General features: G+C 36.1%; 1 protein-coding gene across 1 annotated transcript in view; it reads right to left on the bottom strand.

Annotated features, from left to right (window-relative positions):
- The window catches only part of MAN1A2 (mannosidase alpha class 1A member 2), a 168,430-nt gene that overhangs the window by 116,004 nt on the left and 32,216 nt on the right, over nt 1-20,210 (bottom strand). Inside the window, exon 2 of the mRNA XM_079109401.1 lies at nt 1,904-2,159. Within this exon, the coding sequence (XP_078965527.1) occupies nt 1,904-2,159 (256 nt within the window). The remainder of the gene's footprint in view (nt 1-1,903; nt 2,160-20,210) is intronic.

Genomic DNA, 20,210 nt, shown 5'->3' with positions numbered 1-20,210 from the left:
TAGGATTCAGCCAATCCTAAATTCCTAAAGTCATTAAGCTAATAAATATTTTTATATCAGTTAGTTTGAACCGAGTTTCTTACAACCTAAGAAGTTCAATAACAAAGTAATTATATATCAGCAGAATTATATAATACTAGGCTGTGGTGTATCAACAATCTATTAATTTAATAGCACACTACTCATTAAAACATTTTTTAATTTGTTTAATGCAGACATCTCAGACATCTAAAAGAGGCAAAAAAAAAAATTACAAGAAAATATATTCCAGGGCAATATATTTCACAAGCACTGACAAAAAATTTCTTTTAAAAAACTGGCAATATATAAGGAAGATACTATACCATGACCAAGTACAATTTAACCCAAGACTAGAAGATTAATTTAACATTAAAAAACCAATCAGTATAATTCACTACATTAACAAAATAAAGTGGGGGGGAATCGTGATCATCTAGACAAAAGTACAGATAAAACATTTGACAAAATTCAATACTCATTCATGATAGAAACTTAGTACACTGTAACTATAAGGAAACATCCTCAACCTAACAAGAGCTTCTTCAAAAACCTGCTAACACATCATATGTAATTAAAAAAAGACTAAATGATTAAAGTCAGGAACAAATCAAGTATGTCCTTTCTCACCATTTCTTTTAAACAATGTACTGGGAGGCCTTGTCATGCAATAAAGATAAGAAAGATAAACAAGGAAAAAGGGAAACTATCTCTATTCTTGTAGGACATTTCTATGTAGAAGGAAAATTCTAAGCAATCTACAAAAGAGCCACTAGAATCAGTAAATGACCTTATCAAAGTTAATAAAACACAAGTTCAGCAAACTAAAATCAGTTATATTTCTGTAGAATGAACTTTGTGAGTACTTTAGCAACTCACTGGCCTCAGGGTCATCCTGGGGGGTCCCCTGAACACACATGGCTATCTCTCTGAATGTGTATAAGAAAAAGTTATTTCAAAAAATTGTAGTGGCATCTGAAAAAAGCAAGTCAGGTATCTGAAAAAAGTCTATCAGTGTTTTTCTAAGTCCAACTTTAAAATATCTACTAAACCTTTTATATCCATTACTAGAATATACGCAAATAGGTATTTGACCATTTAAATTAAATGTTTTATTCTAAAGATAAATAAGCTTTCTGAAATATTGTCAATACTATCATAGTCTGACAAAATCTTTTTCTTTACAGGTTGTACAACTGCAATCTCCATCCAAAATTATCAGAAGTTCTAATTAACAGTTTATCTCAAATATACTGGATTTTCCTCCCTCTGTTACTCTCTTTATCTGTAAGTAAGTCCTAGAATAACAAGTTGAATTAAAGCCCCCTGAGGCTTATGAATATAAAAGGTTTTGAGATCAATCTTTCCCCATCCTATTCACAGAGACTCTTTGGAAGGAATATGTTCTTAATGTGCAGTACACTTTAGAGGTATCATAATAACTCCTTAAAAGAAAGCTGATATTATGCTAACTCTTCAGAGTACATTTATGAGAAGATTTGCATAAGCAAAGTTTCTTATACATACTTAAGAAATTGCTTATATGATAGAAAAATTATAAATGGATTCTATTCTACATTATTTATAAAATGCTGAATTTCATAAGATATCTGAACACAAGTGTGCTATAACCATCAAAACAACCTTGTATCAAATTTTTAATTGTACATAATTATATTACAATCAATATTAAGAAAGAGACAGAGTTCTAGTCTTTACTGCCAGCCTGGAAACTGAACTACATCTATGACCCAAGAACAAAATATATCAAAGTATGGCAACACAGATGATATAAATATGTATATTTATATCCACACACTACTAAAACCAATACAATTAAACACATGTCCATAACAAGTCCATGTCACAAATCTCAGCTTATTACCTCTTTAATTTTTTCCCTTTTCTTTCTTATGTCACTATCTTCTGGTTCTCCACCACTGATTCCTACAAGGTTTGGAATAGGGACTGGTGGCAGAGGCTTGCTCTCTTTTGTCTTCATTTCTTGGACTACCTTATTTTTCTCTGTCTGAATTTCTGCACGTATTTCCTCCTTTGACTTCCTTAATTTTTCTTTTGCTTCTTCCAGGGCCTTCTCATGGTCTGCTCGAATTTTATTTCTCAGGCGTTCTTCTTCTTCCCTAGGAGAAAAGAACAAAAAAAAAAAAAAAAAAGGACTGGTAAGATTGAGCATTCTTAAGAAAATCAATCTTTAAACACAAAACTTAAAAGTTCCTCCACCAAACTGATTGTTGTTTTTCTAAAGACAAGAATGATCAGTGAGAGAGACTCAGATTTGCCCAAAAGAATAGGATAAATGTAACTTGATTTGAGTAAGAAAATGAACTCTGACCAACCTAGATGCCCTTCAATTGATGAATGGATAAAGAACTGTGGTATACATATATACAATGGAATATTACTCAACCATAAAAAATAATAAAATTCATGGCATTTGCAGGCAAATGGATGAAATTGGAGAATATCTTGCTATGAGATAAGCCAATCTCAAAAAACCAAAGGACGAATGATCTCGCTTATAAGCCGATGATGATACATAATGGGGGGTTGGAGGGAGGCAAGAATGGAAGAAGGAGGAACTGTGTAGAGGGAAAAGAGAGGTGGGAGGAGTGGGGGGAAAGGAAAAAAAAAACAGAATTAATCAAACACCATTACCCTATGTAAATGTACGATTACACAAATGGTACACCTCTACTTCATGTACAACCAGAGAAACAAGTTGTACCCCATTTGTTTACAATAAAAAAAAACTCTATAGGTAAGAGAGAAATTACTGAATGAACATAATACATTGTTTCAAGTCAGCACCTGAACTTATACCTATCCATACAACTGTAAAACGGCGAAGACAGTCATTTTTCCTATAAGGAAAATTCACGTCTCTGTCTCTCTCTCTCTCTCTCTCTCTCTCTCTCTCTCTCTCTCTCTCTCTCTCTCTCTCTCTCTCTTACACACACACACACATACACACACACACAAACTCACACCACTGTCCCAAATAATCCATTTTGATAAATACATAGGTGGTTTGTGTTCACTGAATATGTGTTCTATTTCTCCCTCACTTTATCTGTGTAAGCATAACCCAGTGGCAAGATTGTATATCTATTTGTTTGCTTCCTTTGTTTTTGTTTTTTTGTTCTGGGGAATGAACCCAGGGGTGGTGCTCTGTCACTGAGCCACACTCCCAGATCTTTTTTTTTTTTTTTTTTTTAATTTTTAATTTTGAGACAGGGACTCATTAAGTTGCTGAGGCTAGCCTTGAACACAAGATCTTATGACTCAGGCTCCTGAACCTCAGAAAGATTATTTTTTTGACTAAACAATAAACCTGTTTCTTTTGCCTTCTAGTTAAATTATGTTTACTGAAAGATGCCTGAAAATAGGTTTCTGAAAAATCTCCCTAAAATCCTCAATAACAGAAAACAACTGTTGTGTCAATCAATACTGGTCAAAATTCTAATCAATCTCATCAGTGGTATATTTATTTGATAATATTTCAATTGGAATGTGTTTGTAGAATATTTAACTAGTAGATGCTTATTAAATAGGTATATGTATGATAGTAAAAGGAAGGGACCTGATATTGATGATGATGGTGATGATGATATTTTTAAACATGTGCTATCTGTCTTGCAATATGCTAAATATTCTCAAATTGATCCTATCAGATGGATAGAATCATCATCCTCATTTTGTAAATGAAGAAATGATGTCTTGGGTTATGAATTTAATTGTTTAAAAACATAAACCTAGAAAACTTGGAATGGAACCACCATTTGATCCAGTTATCCCACACCTGTGTTGATATGCAAAGTACTTAAAATCAGTATACTACAGTGACACAGCTACATCAATGTTTACAGCAGTTTAATTCACAACACCTAAACTATGGAACCAGTCTAGGTACCCTTCAACAGATAAATGGATAAAGAAATTGTGGGGAAAAAAATGAACTCTAGATGCTGAAGAGTAAACACTTTACACAGTAGGCAAAGATGAAACCTAGAAACAAAGTTCCAAGTTCGAGGTTAAGTCAGGACAGAGAAAATGGCATTAACTATGGGTACGTGCAAAAAGCAAAACCCAGTGAAAAAATAAAGGAAGGAGAGAAACTTAAAAGAATGAAGTATCAGAGATGGGACAAAAATATAAATACAGGGACAAAGGCGAAAAAAATAAAAGGATGGGAAATTTTTAATTTGTTATGAGTACAGCATATGCTTCTAAAACTTCTAAATTTTGGAACTAGATTTCATAGTGCAATGGTCCAACTGATGTGGGCATAACCACTCAAAACTCTCCTTAGCCCCTATTAAAAATATAGATTCCAATTTAGTATGTCTATTTAAAACCTACAGATCTATACTGAGTGTTCCTTATCCTAAATTCTTGGGATCAGAAGTGTTTCTGATTTCGCAGGGTTTCATGTTTTGAAATATGTGCACAGACATTATCGTCTGAATATCCTTATTCTGTCTGAAAATCCTCAATTGTCAATGTTCCAAAATCCAAAACTTTTTGAGTGTCATGCCAGTACTCAAAAAGTTTCAGATTTTACAGTATTTTGGATTTTGGGGTTCTCAGATTAGGGATACATAACCTGTACTATGAGGAGCACCTCAGATGATTCTAGTACACACACAGGTTTGGAATTGCCAAGGAGTACCATTGCTGGATTCTACAACAGCTGCACATTTCGTTGTTTAAGAAACCACCAAACTTTTTCCAGAATGGCAGTAGCATTTCACCTTCTCACCAGCAATATTACATTCTCACATACTAAGTTTTCCACCTAGCTCTACTCCTGTGAGAGAGAGCTCAATCTTCTTTCCACATCCACCCCAACATACATGTGGTGCTTACTATAACCACTATCTTCCAAATCAGTCAATGCTAACTACTCTTTAACAGTAAACACCTACCCCAACAGTGTGATCCAAGTTACCTCTGCAGAAATTTAATTTCAACTCTGCAGGTGGATGGGAGTCAAAACATTGCTGGTAAGAATGTTAATTGGTACTACTACTCTTGAAAAAGATTAACTAAACATGTAACTATCATAGAATCCAGCAACTGTACTTCTGGATATTTATAAATGAAGATATTTTTATACAAAACCTGTAATACAAGTCAGTCACAAAAAGAAAAATACTGTTCGATTTCACTTAGAAGCACTTAGAGAAAGTAAAACCACCAAAATAGAATGGGGTATCCAGGGACTAGGGGTAGAGGTATGGAGGAGTTAATGTGTACTGGGTAGAGTTTCAGTTTTACAAGATAAAAAGAGTTCTGGAGATGGATGAAGGTGATGGTTGCAGAACAAAATGAATGTACTCAATGCTACCAAACTATATGCTTTAAAAGAGTTAATGTGGTAAATTCATCACATATATTTTACCACAATTTTAAACACCTGGGGGAAAGTCTATACACAAATGTTTATAGAAGCGTTATTCATATAGGCAAAAACTAGAAAAAAAATCCAGATGTCCTTCAAGTAGTAAACTGTCAAACTGTGACATAGCTACACTAAGGAATACTACTCAACAATAAAAAGAAGTGAGTTATTCAAACATGATTTGAATAAATTTCAAAGGTACTATATGAGTAAAGAAAGTCAGTCTCAAAAGGCTGCACATTATATGATTCCATTTACCTGACACTCTCCAAACAGACAAAAACACAGAGATTATAAACAGATCAATAGTATCCAGGAGTTATATTTAGGGACAGGGGCTAACTACAAAAGAATAATACAAGGTCATTTGTTTTAGATGATAGAATTGTTATGTATCCTAACCATGGAGGTCATTACACAAATATGCACATATAATGAACATCATAAACCTGTACAACAAAGGAGAAAAATATTAATTTATAATATTAAAAGTAAAATGTTAAATGTTTAGAGAAAAAGAATATTGGATTGCTAGTAGCAGTAAGAAAGTGCTAATAAGGACAACAGGAGAGACTAAAGAGGTAGGAAGGTCACAGAAGGGATAAGGAATAAGAACACAATCATCAAATAAAGAGGAGAATCCATGAGGTCTAGAGAGAGTGAATGTGGAAGTAGTAGAACAGGGAAAAGCCAAGATTGACCTCTGAGTGAATCCAAGAGTAACGGACCCATGATGGACTGATCCATTAAGGAGACTCAGGCAAGTGGGGGTGCATTATTAGCAACACAGGTGCTAAACGAAATCTTATAGAAGATGACCAAAGCAGAACAAACACAGGCCACCCAAGAGGCGTCCAATCTTTTCCTGCCCTCTTACTAATGGAAAAACATTGTGCCTAGCCCCAGAAAACAGATAATCCATCTATGTCAATCAAGTCTTTCCTAGCTGCCTGTGTCTAGTGGTGGCCACCCAATCCATTCCAACTTAACAGAAAAATAAATCTACCAGGAAATATTTTCTTTTGTAAATTAAAAAATGGACATAGACAGTTGAGAAAAGGACCTTTTGGCTGTTGAATCCAAACCTGTCCAACTGCCTAATCCTGTCTTTAAATGTAGTTGTGGTGCCTAAAGGTATGACAATCATCTTGCAATCCAAAGGCAATAACTATGAATACAAATGGCCAACATGGTTCAGGAGCAAAAAGAGAGGGAATGCACCTGTTATCACTGAGTCACTTAGTCAAGGCCCCAAATGCCTATCCCCAGATTTCATATCCTGTGGAATAATTTTAGGTGTTGTCACTTCCAGCTGAGAATCTTCCCAACTCACTCTGTGTAAGCATGCACACAGATTCAGAAAAACAGAGGGTCTGAGACTGAGCACTACGGAAGAATTCCCTCAAACAGGGAGAACTGATTCTTTCATGGGCAGTTTCTATTCTCCTAACAAGTAAAAGAGTCTTCACAGGGAACTGAACTTTCCATTTCTAGCACCAAACTCCATGTCTACAAGGGCTCACAGGCATCACTATAAAGCATCTTCACCCACCAGTGAACCTCCTCAAACACATATTGCACAGAAAAGGACACAGCCCACAATATATCCTATATCTGCTCTCAGAGTTTCCCAATGCACATAGACATTTCACAGGTTCTGAGTTCTTCAAGATGTCTTGACACACCACTTCCCAAACTTACGTGGTCATCATCCCCCTTTTCTGCATACCTCTTTTGTCATGCATGTAACAAACTAACACAGAGGTAATGTCTCTATGCCATCAGTGATGCCAGTGGTAGAAATAAAAAAAATTTTTTTTTGGCTATGTGACATTAGATTTATGTCCCCTCTGTGAGCCTCCTTTCCTCATGTGTAAAAACATAGCCCCTGTCAACCTCACAAGATTGTTGGAGGACTGGATGAGATGACATATGAGTTGAAATGTCCAGGAAAGTCCTTAACTAGGTTCCTTCATTGCTGTACTTCCTTTCCCCCAAAGAGCATCACTTAATAATTTGGGCTAATAAACAAGTGACCTCTTCCAACATCTCAGTAACAGGAGCAGCTTCTGAACAAACTTATAAGGATTCAAGGGCTTCTTAAAATTGGTTTGTGGTTTGGATCTTACTATTTCCCCAAAGCTCAGGTTGATGTGTTGGCTGCCAATGTAGCAGTGTTCAGAAGTGAAGTCTTTTAGAGGGGGAGACTGATTCATAAGGGCTCTGACCCGACAATGGATTAATCCATTGACTGATTGATAAAGCAAAGGGTTCAAGGAAGTGAACTCTCCCTGTTTCTTAGCTGCCATGAGGTGAGGAACTTTGAATTGCCATGCACACTCCACCATGATGTCTTGCTTTGCCATAGGTCCAAAAACAACAGAGTCAAGTGGTCATAGACTAAAACCTCTGAAACTATAAGTCAAAATAAATATTCTTCCTTGAAACTGATTTTCTCAGGTATTTTGTCACAGTGATGGAAAGCTAACAATAGAGATTACCTTTTAAGGCAGAATTTGAGTCCATTCTCTACCACTGACAACTGCCTTTGTTAATGTGTCTAGAATAGCACTCGTGCCCACTGCACCTTTAATTTCTAGGACGACCCTTAAAGATTATAACTCCTGAGCTCTTCCTATGATACCCAAATTTAAAGGCTCGGAAATCTATTGAGTCCTCAAACCCTTTTTGAGCCATGAGCCCTGGGTCTCTGAAGAAGTAGACAAGAATAGGCTATCTGATTAGGGCTGTTTGTTTCTAAATGGTTTGAAAATTGGACAACAAAGTAGTCCCTGGAAACAAGCTAACCAAGTTCAAACTCCCAAAGTGCCCTACAACCTAGAGTCTATTCCACTTCAATCTCTTCTCTCTGGCCTCAAGAAGTTCTGCCCTGACCACATGGCTCACATGGCCTCCCTCAGAGCATGAGCTGAGCAGGACTTTCTGAAAAAGTCCTCCTTCAAGGCCTGAACCACATTATACAAGAATAGGAAATAAAACCCCTGAACTACAGTCTTCTTTCACTGACCAACAGCTTCAAAAGAAAATATACAAAAAATTACTATTTCTGAAATTGTGGTTATAGTTATATAACCACAACATATGTACATATGTTAATAAGAACTCAAAGGTAATAAGCAGATAATAAAAGTAGTATTCATCACTTGGAAAATTCTGACTTTTAACCCAAGCTCCAAAAGAATATATCTAACTGCCTTACCTGAGATCTCCAACTCACAATCCAAAACAGAATAGTCCCCAACACCCACTTTTCTGCCAATCTTCTTTATCCCCCAAAATATCAACTTTATTTATTATCTACCAGAGTTCTCAAATCAAAAATCTAATCATACTTCTACCTCTAAATTAAATTTAATAGCAATTGCTCTCATTTTCCTGCCTAAATACTTTTCAAAGGTATCTACTTTCCTCTATCTCCAATGCTACCAACTGTGATCCAAGCTACCATCATATCTCATCTGGGCTACTCTAACAACCTTGCACTAGTCTTCACATATCCACTCTGATCCTCATGCAAGCTGTTCTCCATCTGCATGTCAGAACTAAGGCACTTTCTGAAATTACACCAATTATACCATTCTCTCACATACAACACTACCTCATGGCATCCCTATCCTAAGGAATTATATTCTGGCCTATTAAAAAATCCCATATAATGTGCCCTCTACTTATTTATTCCTCAATGTCTACTACAATGCCTGAAAGATAATAGGTACTCAAAAATATTTAAACACAAACGCAGATTCCAAGGTACCCATTTAAAGTACATATTGCACAGAAAAGGACACAGCCCACAATATATCCTATATCTGCTCTCAGAGTTTCCCAATGCACATAGACATTTCACAGGTTCTGAGTTCTTCAAGATATGTCCTGACACACCACTTCCCAAACTTACGTGATCATCATCCCCCTTTTCTGCACACCCCTTTTGTCATGCATGTAACAAACTAACACAGAGGTAATGTCTCTATGCCATCAGTGATGCCAGTGATAGAAATAAAAATGCACCCTCAAAGCTATATTAAAATTCATGATATGGTAATATGGTAACATTTAGGTGTTAACACCACCATGTGATAGCTATTTATTATTTTTATTAACTAAATGCTAATGCTAGAATCATTTGTTCCTCCACAAGAATATATTTGATAGCAACATGTGTTTTTAAAAATGTTACATAACTTTTTTAAAAATAAAAAAATTAAACCCTAAATTTTAATGCTCTAGAAAAAAGCCCCAGTCACATTATCTCACTTTATTGTCTTGGCAGTTAAACTTTTCCATCAGAACCTACACTACTGCAATATTGTGAAGAGTTTTATTCAAAGACCTGTTGAAAAACTAAATCATCTATAAATGTACTTGCATTTGTCCCTCAAAAAGCACTACTTGTTTAAAAGTTCAGTGAGCATATTTACCACTTCAGAAAAAACAAAATCAACTAGAGTTCAAAGATCAATCACTCTAGTACTTGTGAAGAAATCCAGAATTTCAGGAATTCAATTAGACCTTCTGATAACTGAGTTTGCAAAGGAATCATATTTTGTAGTTGCGGGCTGGGGGACTATACTTAACCCTAAGTCAGGAGACAAAGATTTTAGTTCCAGTCCTACCAACTCACTCTACAACCTGCACAACAACTAAAAAACCTCCAACATCAGGACCTTCATCAATAGAGACATGATACTACCCTGACTACATCACTTTTAAATAGAGATTTTTACTGATTTCTTTTACTTACCTCAGATCCACGGATCTAGGAGATCCAAGGAAAGTAAATGGGCTCAGTAAACTGTAATGTGCCATACACACATTAAGTCATTAATTATTTCAATCCTTCTAACCTCTCTTCCAAAATACAAAGAATGCAGCAAACCTCCCAAATGCCACAGCAAAGAATGAACTTTATTCTTAATAGTATCTTTTCCAAATAACCATTTAGTGGTTCTAAGAAACTTCTAGCTAATACATTAAAGTTATACACACTTATAAGACACCATGTGATGTTTCATTGCTTCTACACATGTACACATTGTGTGCTAATCAAATCAGAGTAAACCTATCTCCTCAAATACTTATCATTTTTTCATGGTAAAAACATTCAAACTACTTCTAGTTTTGTTTTTTAATAAACAGTACATTTTAATTAGCTTATAAACTTCAAAAATTTATTTTCATTTTGATCTTCATTCAAATGGCTCCTCAAATTTCATTTCAAATTTTTAGATCACCAATTGGGTCACCACTTTTTTCTTTCTTTTTCTTCTTCTTCTTGATAGTGCTAAGAACTGAACCCATTGGTACTCTATCCCTGACCTAAATCACCAGTCCTTTTTATTTTATGTTTTGAGACAAGATCTCACTAAGTTGTTCAAGCAAGACTTAAACTTGAGATCCTCCCACCTGGGCCATCTGAGTAGCCAGGATTACAATGTATGCCACCATGCCTGGTGGGTCATTTCTTTTGGACCTTTATTTTCATTTATAATATCTTTCTTTTCCTACTATTTTTAAGGTTTTTAACTTTGATAACTGTTAGCTTTTGTATCACTGTGACCAAAATACCTGACAAGAACAACTTAGAGGAGGTGAAGTGTGTTTGGCGGCTCAGTTTCAAGGGTCTCAGTCCATTGCTCTGTGTCCAAGTGAGGCAGCATGGCAATGGGCCCAGCAAAGGAAAGCGGCTTAGTTCATGGTGAGGTCGAGACATGTTGGGGGATGGGAGTGGATGAGTAAGTGGTCACAGAGAAGAACAACCCTTCCAGGGCATGCCCTAGTAACCCACTTCCTCCAAGTCACACACCACCTATCTACAGTTACCACCTGGTCAGTTCACTCAAACTAGGGTTGAATGATTAGGTCACAACTCTCATAATCTAATCATTCACCTCTGCATATTTCTGTATTAATAGGGGCTTTGGGGGGATATCTCACATCCAAACAATAACAGATAAATATGTGAGACTTTTGTCTGTAAACATCTCTTCCTTTTCATCAGTGGCTTTTATATCTCCCTGTATAGTAAAGAATCTGTCCTTCCCAATTAATGTCTGGCTATTTTCTTGGGTTTTTGGGAAGCAATCTGTCAATGTGATAAAATATCTCCGTTTATGGTACGTGCTGGTCACAGTGGGATTGAAGACTGCCCTGACAGTCTTTAGGGCAGAAGATGGCCCTGACAGAAACACCAACAATATAACTTTGGGTACAGGCTCTGGGTCACAGAGTAAGTTCAACCAGAGACTGAGTTCAACCATATATGCAATAAAGTAATATTGCCTACATAATGAAGCCCCTATAAAATTCTGGACCCTGAAGATTAAGTGAGTTTATCAAGATTGGCAATACTCCATGCACACTGTCACACACTGATGCAGGGAAGACACACTACTGTCCTGAAAAGCAAAGGCAAATGCCAACAAAACTAGTAATTATGGCTTAGATATACCAGGCAACTGGTTTAGTCAAGTACTTAGATTACCTTATTTAATTCTCTTACCAATTTATGAGGTACTTACCCTCCATTAAAAACTTCTTTGTCTTCCTATGAAAACAATAAGGCAGGAGAAAAATTAAGTGACTTGTTCAGAGTCACAGAGCTAGAAAATAGAGAATGGATATAAACGAATGCATTTTGACTTCTTAAACACTAAAAAAATGCTGCCTTTTAATATAAGAGAGAAATTTTATGTTTGTTTCTTACTGACTGCACAGATATTAACGATATCAATAACTGTCTCCCAATACTACTTCTTCCTTAGCCCTAGAGGCCTCAATTTTTTGTAAGCCATATGTTCCTGCTAAATAAAAACTATTAGCCTCTCTTATTAATACTGTCCTGCAAAATTCATGTCTGATCAGAAATTAACCCCTATCTTGGTTAAGCCACTGTCACTTTGTGATTTTTGTTAACTGGTAAGTAATCCAATCTTAAATGAGCCATTCTCCATTCTAGATGGTCTCCTTTCCTGAAGCACTTTTTAGTAGTACTTTGAGTGTTGATTTGATAGGAATGAACAATCAAGTGACAGATTTCCTTGTCCAATTAGAATATTCAAATAAATCATGTGTGGAAGCACTCTGAAGAACAAAAATGATGCTAAATTACACAGAGACACAATAAAATTACACTAAAATCTTATTTGGCAAAGATTTAGGTGTATAAAAATATTTCCTTCTGTAGTCACTTTCTCTCCCAGTACTAGAACTTTAACCTTCACCTAGAAACATGAAGTCTGCATTTAGAATGATTTTGGTCAGGAGCTTAGCATAGATAGCCTTTACAATGTTGAGGTACGTTCTTACTATCCCTATTTTTTCTAGTGTTTTGAGCATGAAGGGGTACTATATTTTATCAAATGTTTTTTCTGCATCTATTAAAATAATCATATGATTTTTAACTTTAAATCTGATGATGTGGTGAATTACATTTATTGATTTCCAGGTGCTGAACCAACGTTGTACCCCTGGGATGAAACCCACTTGATTGTGGTGGTGCATTATCTTTTTAATATGTTTTTGTGTGTGATTTGCAGAATTTTGTTAAGAATTTTTGCTGAAAGCATTCCCTCTAAAAACTGGAACAACGCTAGATGCCCTCTTTCGTAACTTCTATTTAACATAGTCCTTGAAACTCTAACCAGAGCAATCAAACATACCAAAGAAATTAAAAGAGATACGATTAGGAAAAGAAGAACTCAAACTATCACTATTTGCCCATGATGATTCTATATTTAGAGGATTCAAAAAATTCCACCAGAAAAGTTCTAGAACTAACAAATGAATTCAGCAAAGTAGCAGAATATAAAATCAACACTCATAAATCTAATGCATTTCTATTCATAAGTGATGAATCCTCTGAAAGAGAAATTAGGAAAACTACCCCATTCACAATAGCCTCACAAAAAATATAAAATAAAATACTTGGGAATCAATCTAACTAAAGAGGTAAAAGACCTCTACAACAAAAACTACAGAACACTAAAGAAAGAAATTAAAGAAAACCTTAGAAGATGGAAAGCTCTCCCACGTTCTTGGATAGGCAGAATGAATATTGTCAAAATGGCCATACTACCTAAAGTGCTATACAGATTCAATGCAATTTCAATTAAAATCCCAATGACATACCTCATAGAAAGAGAAAGCAATCATGAAATTCATTTGGAAAAACAAGAGACCCAGAGTAGTCAAAGCAATCCTTAGCAGGAAGAGAGAAGCAGGAGATATCACAGTACCAGACCTTCAACTACACTACAGAGCAGTAGTAACAAAAACAGCATGGAACTGGCACCAAAGTAGACAGGTACAGAATAGAGGACACGGAGACAAACCCATATAAACACAGTTACCTCATACTAAATAAAGGTACAGAATAGAGGACACGGAGACAAACCCATATAAACACAGTTACCTCATACTAAATAAAGGTACCAAAAATATATGATGGAGAAAAGATAACCTCTCAACAAATGGTGCTGGTAAAACTGGAAATCCATATGCAGCAAAATGAAATTAAACCCCTATCTCTTACCCTGTACAAAACTAAACTCAAAATGGATCAAGGACCTAGGAATTAGACCAGAGACCCTGCACCAAAATAGAAGAAAAAGAAGGCCCAAATCTTCGTCGTGTTTAGCTTAGGACCAGGCTTCCTTAACAAGACTCTCAAAGCACAAGAAATAAAAGCAGAAAACAATAAATGGGATTTTCAAACTAAAAATCAGCAAAGGAAACAATCAACAATGTGAAGAGAGAGCCTACAGAGTGGGAGAAAATCTTTACCACACGCACTTTAGATAGAGCACTAATCTCCAGAATTTATAAAGAACTCAAAAAACTTTACACCAAGAATTCAAATAACCCAATCAATAAATGGGCTAAGGAACTGAGCAGACACTTCACAGAATATTTGTAAGCAATTAACAGATACATGAAAAAGTGTTCAATACCCTAGTAATAAGAGATATGCAAATAAAAACTACACTATTACATCATCTCACCCCAATTAGAATAGCTATTATCAAGAATACAAACAACAATAGTTGTTAGCGAGCATGTGGGGAAAAAGGTACACTCACGCACTGCTGTAGCAATGGTGCAGCCACTCTGAAAAGCAGTGTGGAGATTCCTTAGAAAACATGGAATGGAACTACCATTTGACCCAGCTATCCCACTCCTTGGCCTATACCCAAAGGACTTAAAATCAGCATACTACGGTGACACAGTCACATGGATGTTTACAGCAGCTCAATTCACAATAGCTAGATTGTGAAACTAACCAACATGCCCTTCAATAGATAAATGGATAAAGAAACTGGTATATATACACAATGGAATATTACTCAGCCTTAAAGAATAAAATTATGGTATTTGTAGGTAAATGCATGTGAGTTGGAGAATATCATAGTAAGTGAGATAAACCAATCCCAAAAACCAAAGGCCAAATGTTTTCTCTGATAAGTGGATGATGATACATAAAGGGGGGGTGTGGTTAAGGGAAAAATGGAGGAAGAATGGACTGTGTAGAAGGAAATGAGAGGAGGGGCAGGGGTGGGGGGAGAAAAGATAATGGAATGAGACAAACATCATTACCCTATGTACATGTATGATTATACAAACAGTGTGATTCTACTTTGTGTACAACCAGAGAAATGAATAAAAAAATGAAAAAAAAAACATGAGGTCTCATTCATTCTTTAAAAATGAAGTAGATAAATAAAAACTTACTTCCTAACTGCCTCTCATTCTACTTCACTATTTTCCTCTTCCTTCCTGTCACAACTATACCTTTTTAAAGAGTACTACATTTGTTTCTACTTCCTATACCTCTATACATCACATTTAAAAACTGACAGCTAAGCTTATCCTTTCTTTGAAATTCTCTTTTCTTCAAATATGCCTTTCCAACAAGCTTACCACCTGGTTTTACCATCTCTGATTAACACCAAAAATGTGTTCCATTCTCTGAGCTACTTCTCTTCTTCTTCAACATACTCTTCCCACTAACACCATCCAACTGTACCTTCTTAATTATATCAAAACACATATGTTCAGCCTTTACCAGGTAACTAAGTACTCCAGATCCAAATGACTAACTCTGTGTAGGACATCACCACTGAATATGTGCCAGACACCTCCAATTTAACATGTCCAAACAGGGTTGAATGATTCATATGGAAAAGGAAAATCATAGGCTATCCTTGTTCATGAACACAAATATCAAAGTAAAAAGTAAAAAATTAACATTGTAGCAAAGCAAATCAGCAATATTAGGAAACAAAAGGCAATTCATCAAAACTAACTGAATTTTTCCCAGTAGGAAGAGAGCTTAATATCAGAAAACACTATCAAAATAATTTATCTACTAATAGACAAAGACAGTAGTAAAATTCAATGCCCAGGACTACTGGAGATGTAGCTCAGCAACAGGGTACTTTGTCTAGCATGTGAGTGGCCCTGAGTTCAATTCCCAGTACCATCAAAAACAAAAACAAAAACAAAAACAAACAAAATCAAAACTAAACAAAACAATACCCATCCATTCCTGAAACCAAAACCTCATAGCAAAGAAGAAAGAGAATTTTAACCTTATAAAAGATGTCTTCCAAAAACAACAAATATAATTTTCAATAGCGAAACTACAGAAGCAATTCCCTTCAAAATGAGGGAAACAAATAAGAATGCTCACCATCGCAGCTTCTGTTTGGTTGTAGTGTAAGTCCTACTTAGCAAAATAAAACAAGAAAATGAAAATATGAATACAAGGAAAAGGAAGTTAAAAAAAAACTATCTTCTGGAACAAGCAATATGATTTCTACATAAAAAAACCAAAAAAGCCAATAAGTCCTTATAAATAAGAGTGCAAGAAGGCAGGGAACGACACCACCTAGCAGTAATTACTTAACTCAGTAATGTAATTTCTTCTCTTCCTATCTACTGGGTCCCATCTTTCTGGATTCCAAGTCTTCAAACTTCTATTGATACTTACTCTCTTCTAGGCCAATACCAACACCATTACACACCCATTACTTCTTTGCTAAGATTTCCAGGCCTTCTTCTTTTAAGATTTAAGAAATATAATATCTGAACCCAAACAGGCTTCCAGATAACTATTCTCAACCATTACAGATTGTACTAAACTGTTTCTTATTAATCCCCAAAATCTATGAATAATTCACCCTTGCATTTATGTGCTGACAAAAAAATGAAACAATGTAACATAATCTTTTAAAAGATAAATGACAGCCAATACCATGAATTTTTTTATTTATTTTTCATTTATTTATTTTTTATTGTAAACAAATGGGATACATTTTGATTCTCTGTACATGGAATAAAGGCATACCATTTGTGTAATCATAAATTTACACAGGGCAATGTTGTTTGATCATTCTGCCATTTTTTCCTCCTTCCCCCTCACCCCACCCAACCCTCTTTTTCCTCTATACAGTCCTTCCTTCCTCCATTTCTGCCCCCCTTCCTAACCCTAACCCTAAACCTAACCCTAACCCTAACGCTAACCCCTCCCGCCCCCCATTATATATCATATAATCCGCCCTTTGGTTTTTTGAGATTGGCTTATCTCACTTAACATGATATTCTCCAATTTCATCCATTTGCCTGCAAATGCCATAATTTTATCATTCTTCATGGCAGAGTAATATTCCATTGTATATATATATATGTCACACTTTCTTTATCCATTCATCAACTGAAGGACATCTAGGTTGGTTCCACAATCTGGCTATGGTGAATTGAGCAGCAATGAACATTGATGTGGCTGTATCTCTGTAGTATGCTGATTTTAAGTCCTTTGGGTATAAGCCAAGGAGTGGGATAGCTGGGTCAAATGGTGGTTCCATTCCAAGCTTTCTGAGGAATCTCCATACTGCTTTCCAGAGTGGTTGCACTAATTTGCAACCCCACCAGCAATGTATGAATGTACCTTTCTCCCCACATCCTCTCAACACCTATTGTTGCTTGTATTCTTGATAATAGCCATTCTAATTGGGGTGAGATGGAATCTTAGTGTAGTTTTGATTTGCATTTCTCTTATTACTACAGATGTTGAACATTTTTCCATATATCTGTTGATTACTTGTACATCTTCTGTGAAGTGTCTGCTCATTTCCTTAGTTCATTTGTTGATTGGATTATTTGTATTCGTGGTGTAGAGTTTTTTGAGTTCTTTATAGATTCTGGAAATTAGCGCTCTATCTGTAGTGTGAGTGGCAAAGATTTTCTCCCACTCTGTGGGCTCTCTCTTCACATTACTGATAGTTTCCTTTGCTGAGAGAAAGCTTTTCAGTTTGAATCTATCCCGGTTGTTGATTCTTGCTTTTATTTCTTGTGCTATGGGAGTCCTGTTAAGGAAGTCTGATCCTAAGCCGACATGTTGAAGATTTGGACCTACTTTTTCTTCTATAAGATGCAGGGTCTCTGGTCTGATTCCGAGGTCCTTGATCCATTGTGAGTTGAGTTTTGTGCAGGGTGAGAGATAGGGGTTTAATATCATTCTGTTTCATATGGTTTTCCAGTTTTCCCAGCACCATTTGTTGAAGAGGCTAACTTTTCTCCATTGCATATTTTTGGCCCCTTTGTCTAGTATAAGAAAATTGTATTTCTTTGGGTTTTTGTCCATGTCCTCTATTCTGTACCATTGATCTACCTGTCTATTTTGATACCAATACCATGCTGTTTTTGTTACTATTATTGCTTTGTAGTAGAGTTTAAGATCTGGTATTGCGATACCCCCTGCTTTGTTCTTTCTGCTACGGATTGCTTTAGCTATTCTGGATTTTTTTATTCTTCCAGATGAATTTCATGATCGCTCTATTTCTGTGAGGTACGTCATTGGGATTTTAATTGGAATTGCATTGAATCTGTATAGCACTTTTGGTAGTATGGCCATTTTGACAATATTAATTCTGCCTATCCAAGAACATGGGAGATCTTTCCATCTTCTAAGGTTTTCTTTCATTTCTTTTAGTGTACTGTAGTTCTCATTGTAGAGGTCTTTCACCTCTTTTGTGAGATTGATTCCCAAGTATTTTATTTTTTTCGAGGCTATTGTGAATGGGGTAGTGAAGCCAGAATTGGGGACAGGCAGTTAGTGTAGAAATAGGGAATTGGGTCAGATCAAGGAAATGGAGGCCATAACGCCATCTGCCTCTGGAAGTTGGAGACTGCCCCTGGAAGAATGGAATGTCAAGGATCTTCGGAGCCCATTAATTGCCAAATTTACCTGCCTTTATCAAGGACAGCAAACAAGGGGCTGCTAATTGGTGACGCCTGGGCCCTTATCTGCCTGAATCACCCTGGCCCTCCCCCTGGCCCATGGCTTCTCACTTAATGCAAAACCAGACCTAGTCATATAGGCAGGAAGAAAATGGATAAGGGGGAAAGAATGGGAGAATAAAACCCATAAAAAGGACAAGATTTGCTCATCCCATGGATTCGACTTTTGGGTCCCCTTCTTCCACCCGTGAGAAGTCTGCTTTTACTTTTCTTTAATAAAGCTGCATTTGCACTCTACATTTGCCTCGGCGTGCTTCCCCGGCGTTATACTTCAACACCAGAGGAAGCAGGACTCGTCACCGGTAAAGAGCGGGATCAGTAGTTTTCCTAACTTCTCTTTCTGAAGATTCATCACTTATGTATAAAAACGCATTGGATTGATGAGTATTGATCTTGTAACCTGCTACTTTACTGAATTCACTTATGAGTTCTAAGAGTTTTCTGGTGGAATTTCCAGGTTCCTCTAAATATATAATCATGTCATCAGCGAACAGGGATAGTTTGAGTTCTTCTTTTCCAATTCGTATCCCTTTAATTTCTTTGGTCTGTCTAATTGCTCTGGCTAGAGTTTCAAGGACAATGTTGAATAGAAGTGGTGAAAGAGGGCATCCCTGCCTTGTTCCAGTTTTTAGGGGGAATGCTTTCAGTTTTTCACCATTTAGAATGATATTGGCCATGGGCTTAGCATAAATGGCCTTTACAATGTTAAGGAATGTTCCCACTACACCAATTTTTTCTAGTGTTTTGAGAATGAAGGGATGCTGAATTTTACCGAATGCTTTTTCTGCATCTATTGAAATAATCATGTGATTCTTAACTTTTAGTCTGTTGATATGGTGAATGACATTTATTGATTTCTGGATGTTGAACCAACCTTGCATCCCTGGGATAAAACCCACTTGATCGTGGTGCACTCTCACTTTAAGATATTTTTTTATGTGATTTGCTAAAATTTTGTTCAGAATTTTTGCATCGATGTTCATTAAGGATATTGTTCTGAAATTTTCTTTCCTCGATGTGTCTCTGTCTGGTTTAGGTATCAGGGTGATATTGGCTTCAGAGAATGAGTTTGGGAGGGTTCCCTCCTCTTCTATTTCATGGAATACTTTGAGGAGTATTGGAATGAGTTCTTCTTTAAAGGTTTTGTAGTACTCGGCTGAGAACCCATCTGGTCCTGGACTTTTCTTCATTGGTAGGCTTTTGATGACCTCTTCTATTTCATTGCTTGAAATTGAGTTATTTAAGTTGTGTATGTCCTCCTCGTTCAGTTTAGGTAATTCATATGTCTCTAGAAACTTGTTGATGTCTTCGAGGTTTTCTGCTTTGTTGGAGTATAGATTTTCAAATAGCTTCTAATTATGTTCTGTATTTCACTCGTGTCTGTTGTGATATTTCCTTGTTCATTTCGAACTTTAGTATTTGAGTTTTCTCCCTCTTTCTCTTTGTCAGT

This window comes from Sciurus vulgaris (assembly GCF_902686455.1).
Source record: "Sciurus vulgaris genome assembly, chromosome: 1".
Lineage (NCBI taxonomy): Eukaryota > Metazoa > Chordata > Mammalia > Rodentia > Sciuridae > Sciurus > Sciurus vulgaris.
Note: the sequence above shows the minus strand (reverse complement) of the source record. Positions and strands in the feature narration are given on the sequence as shown.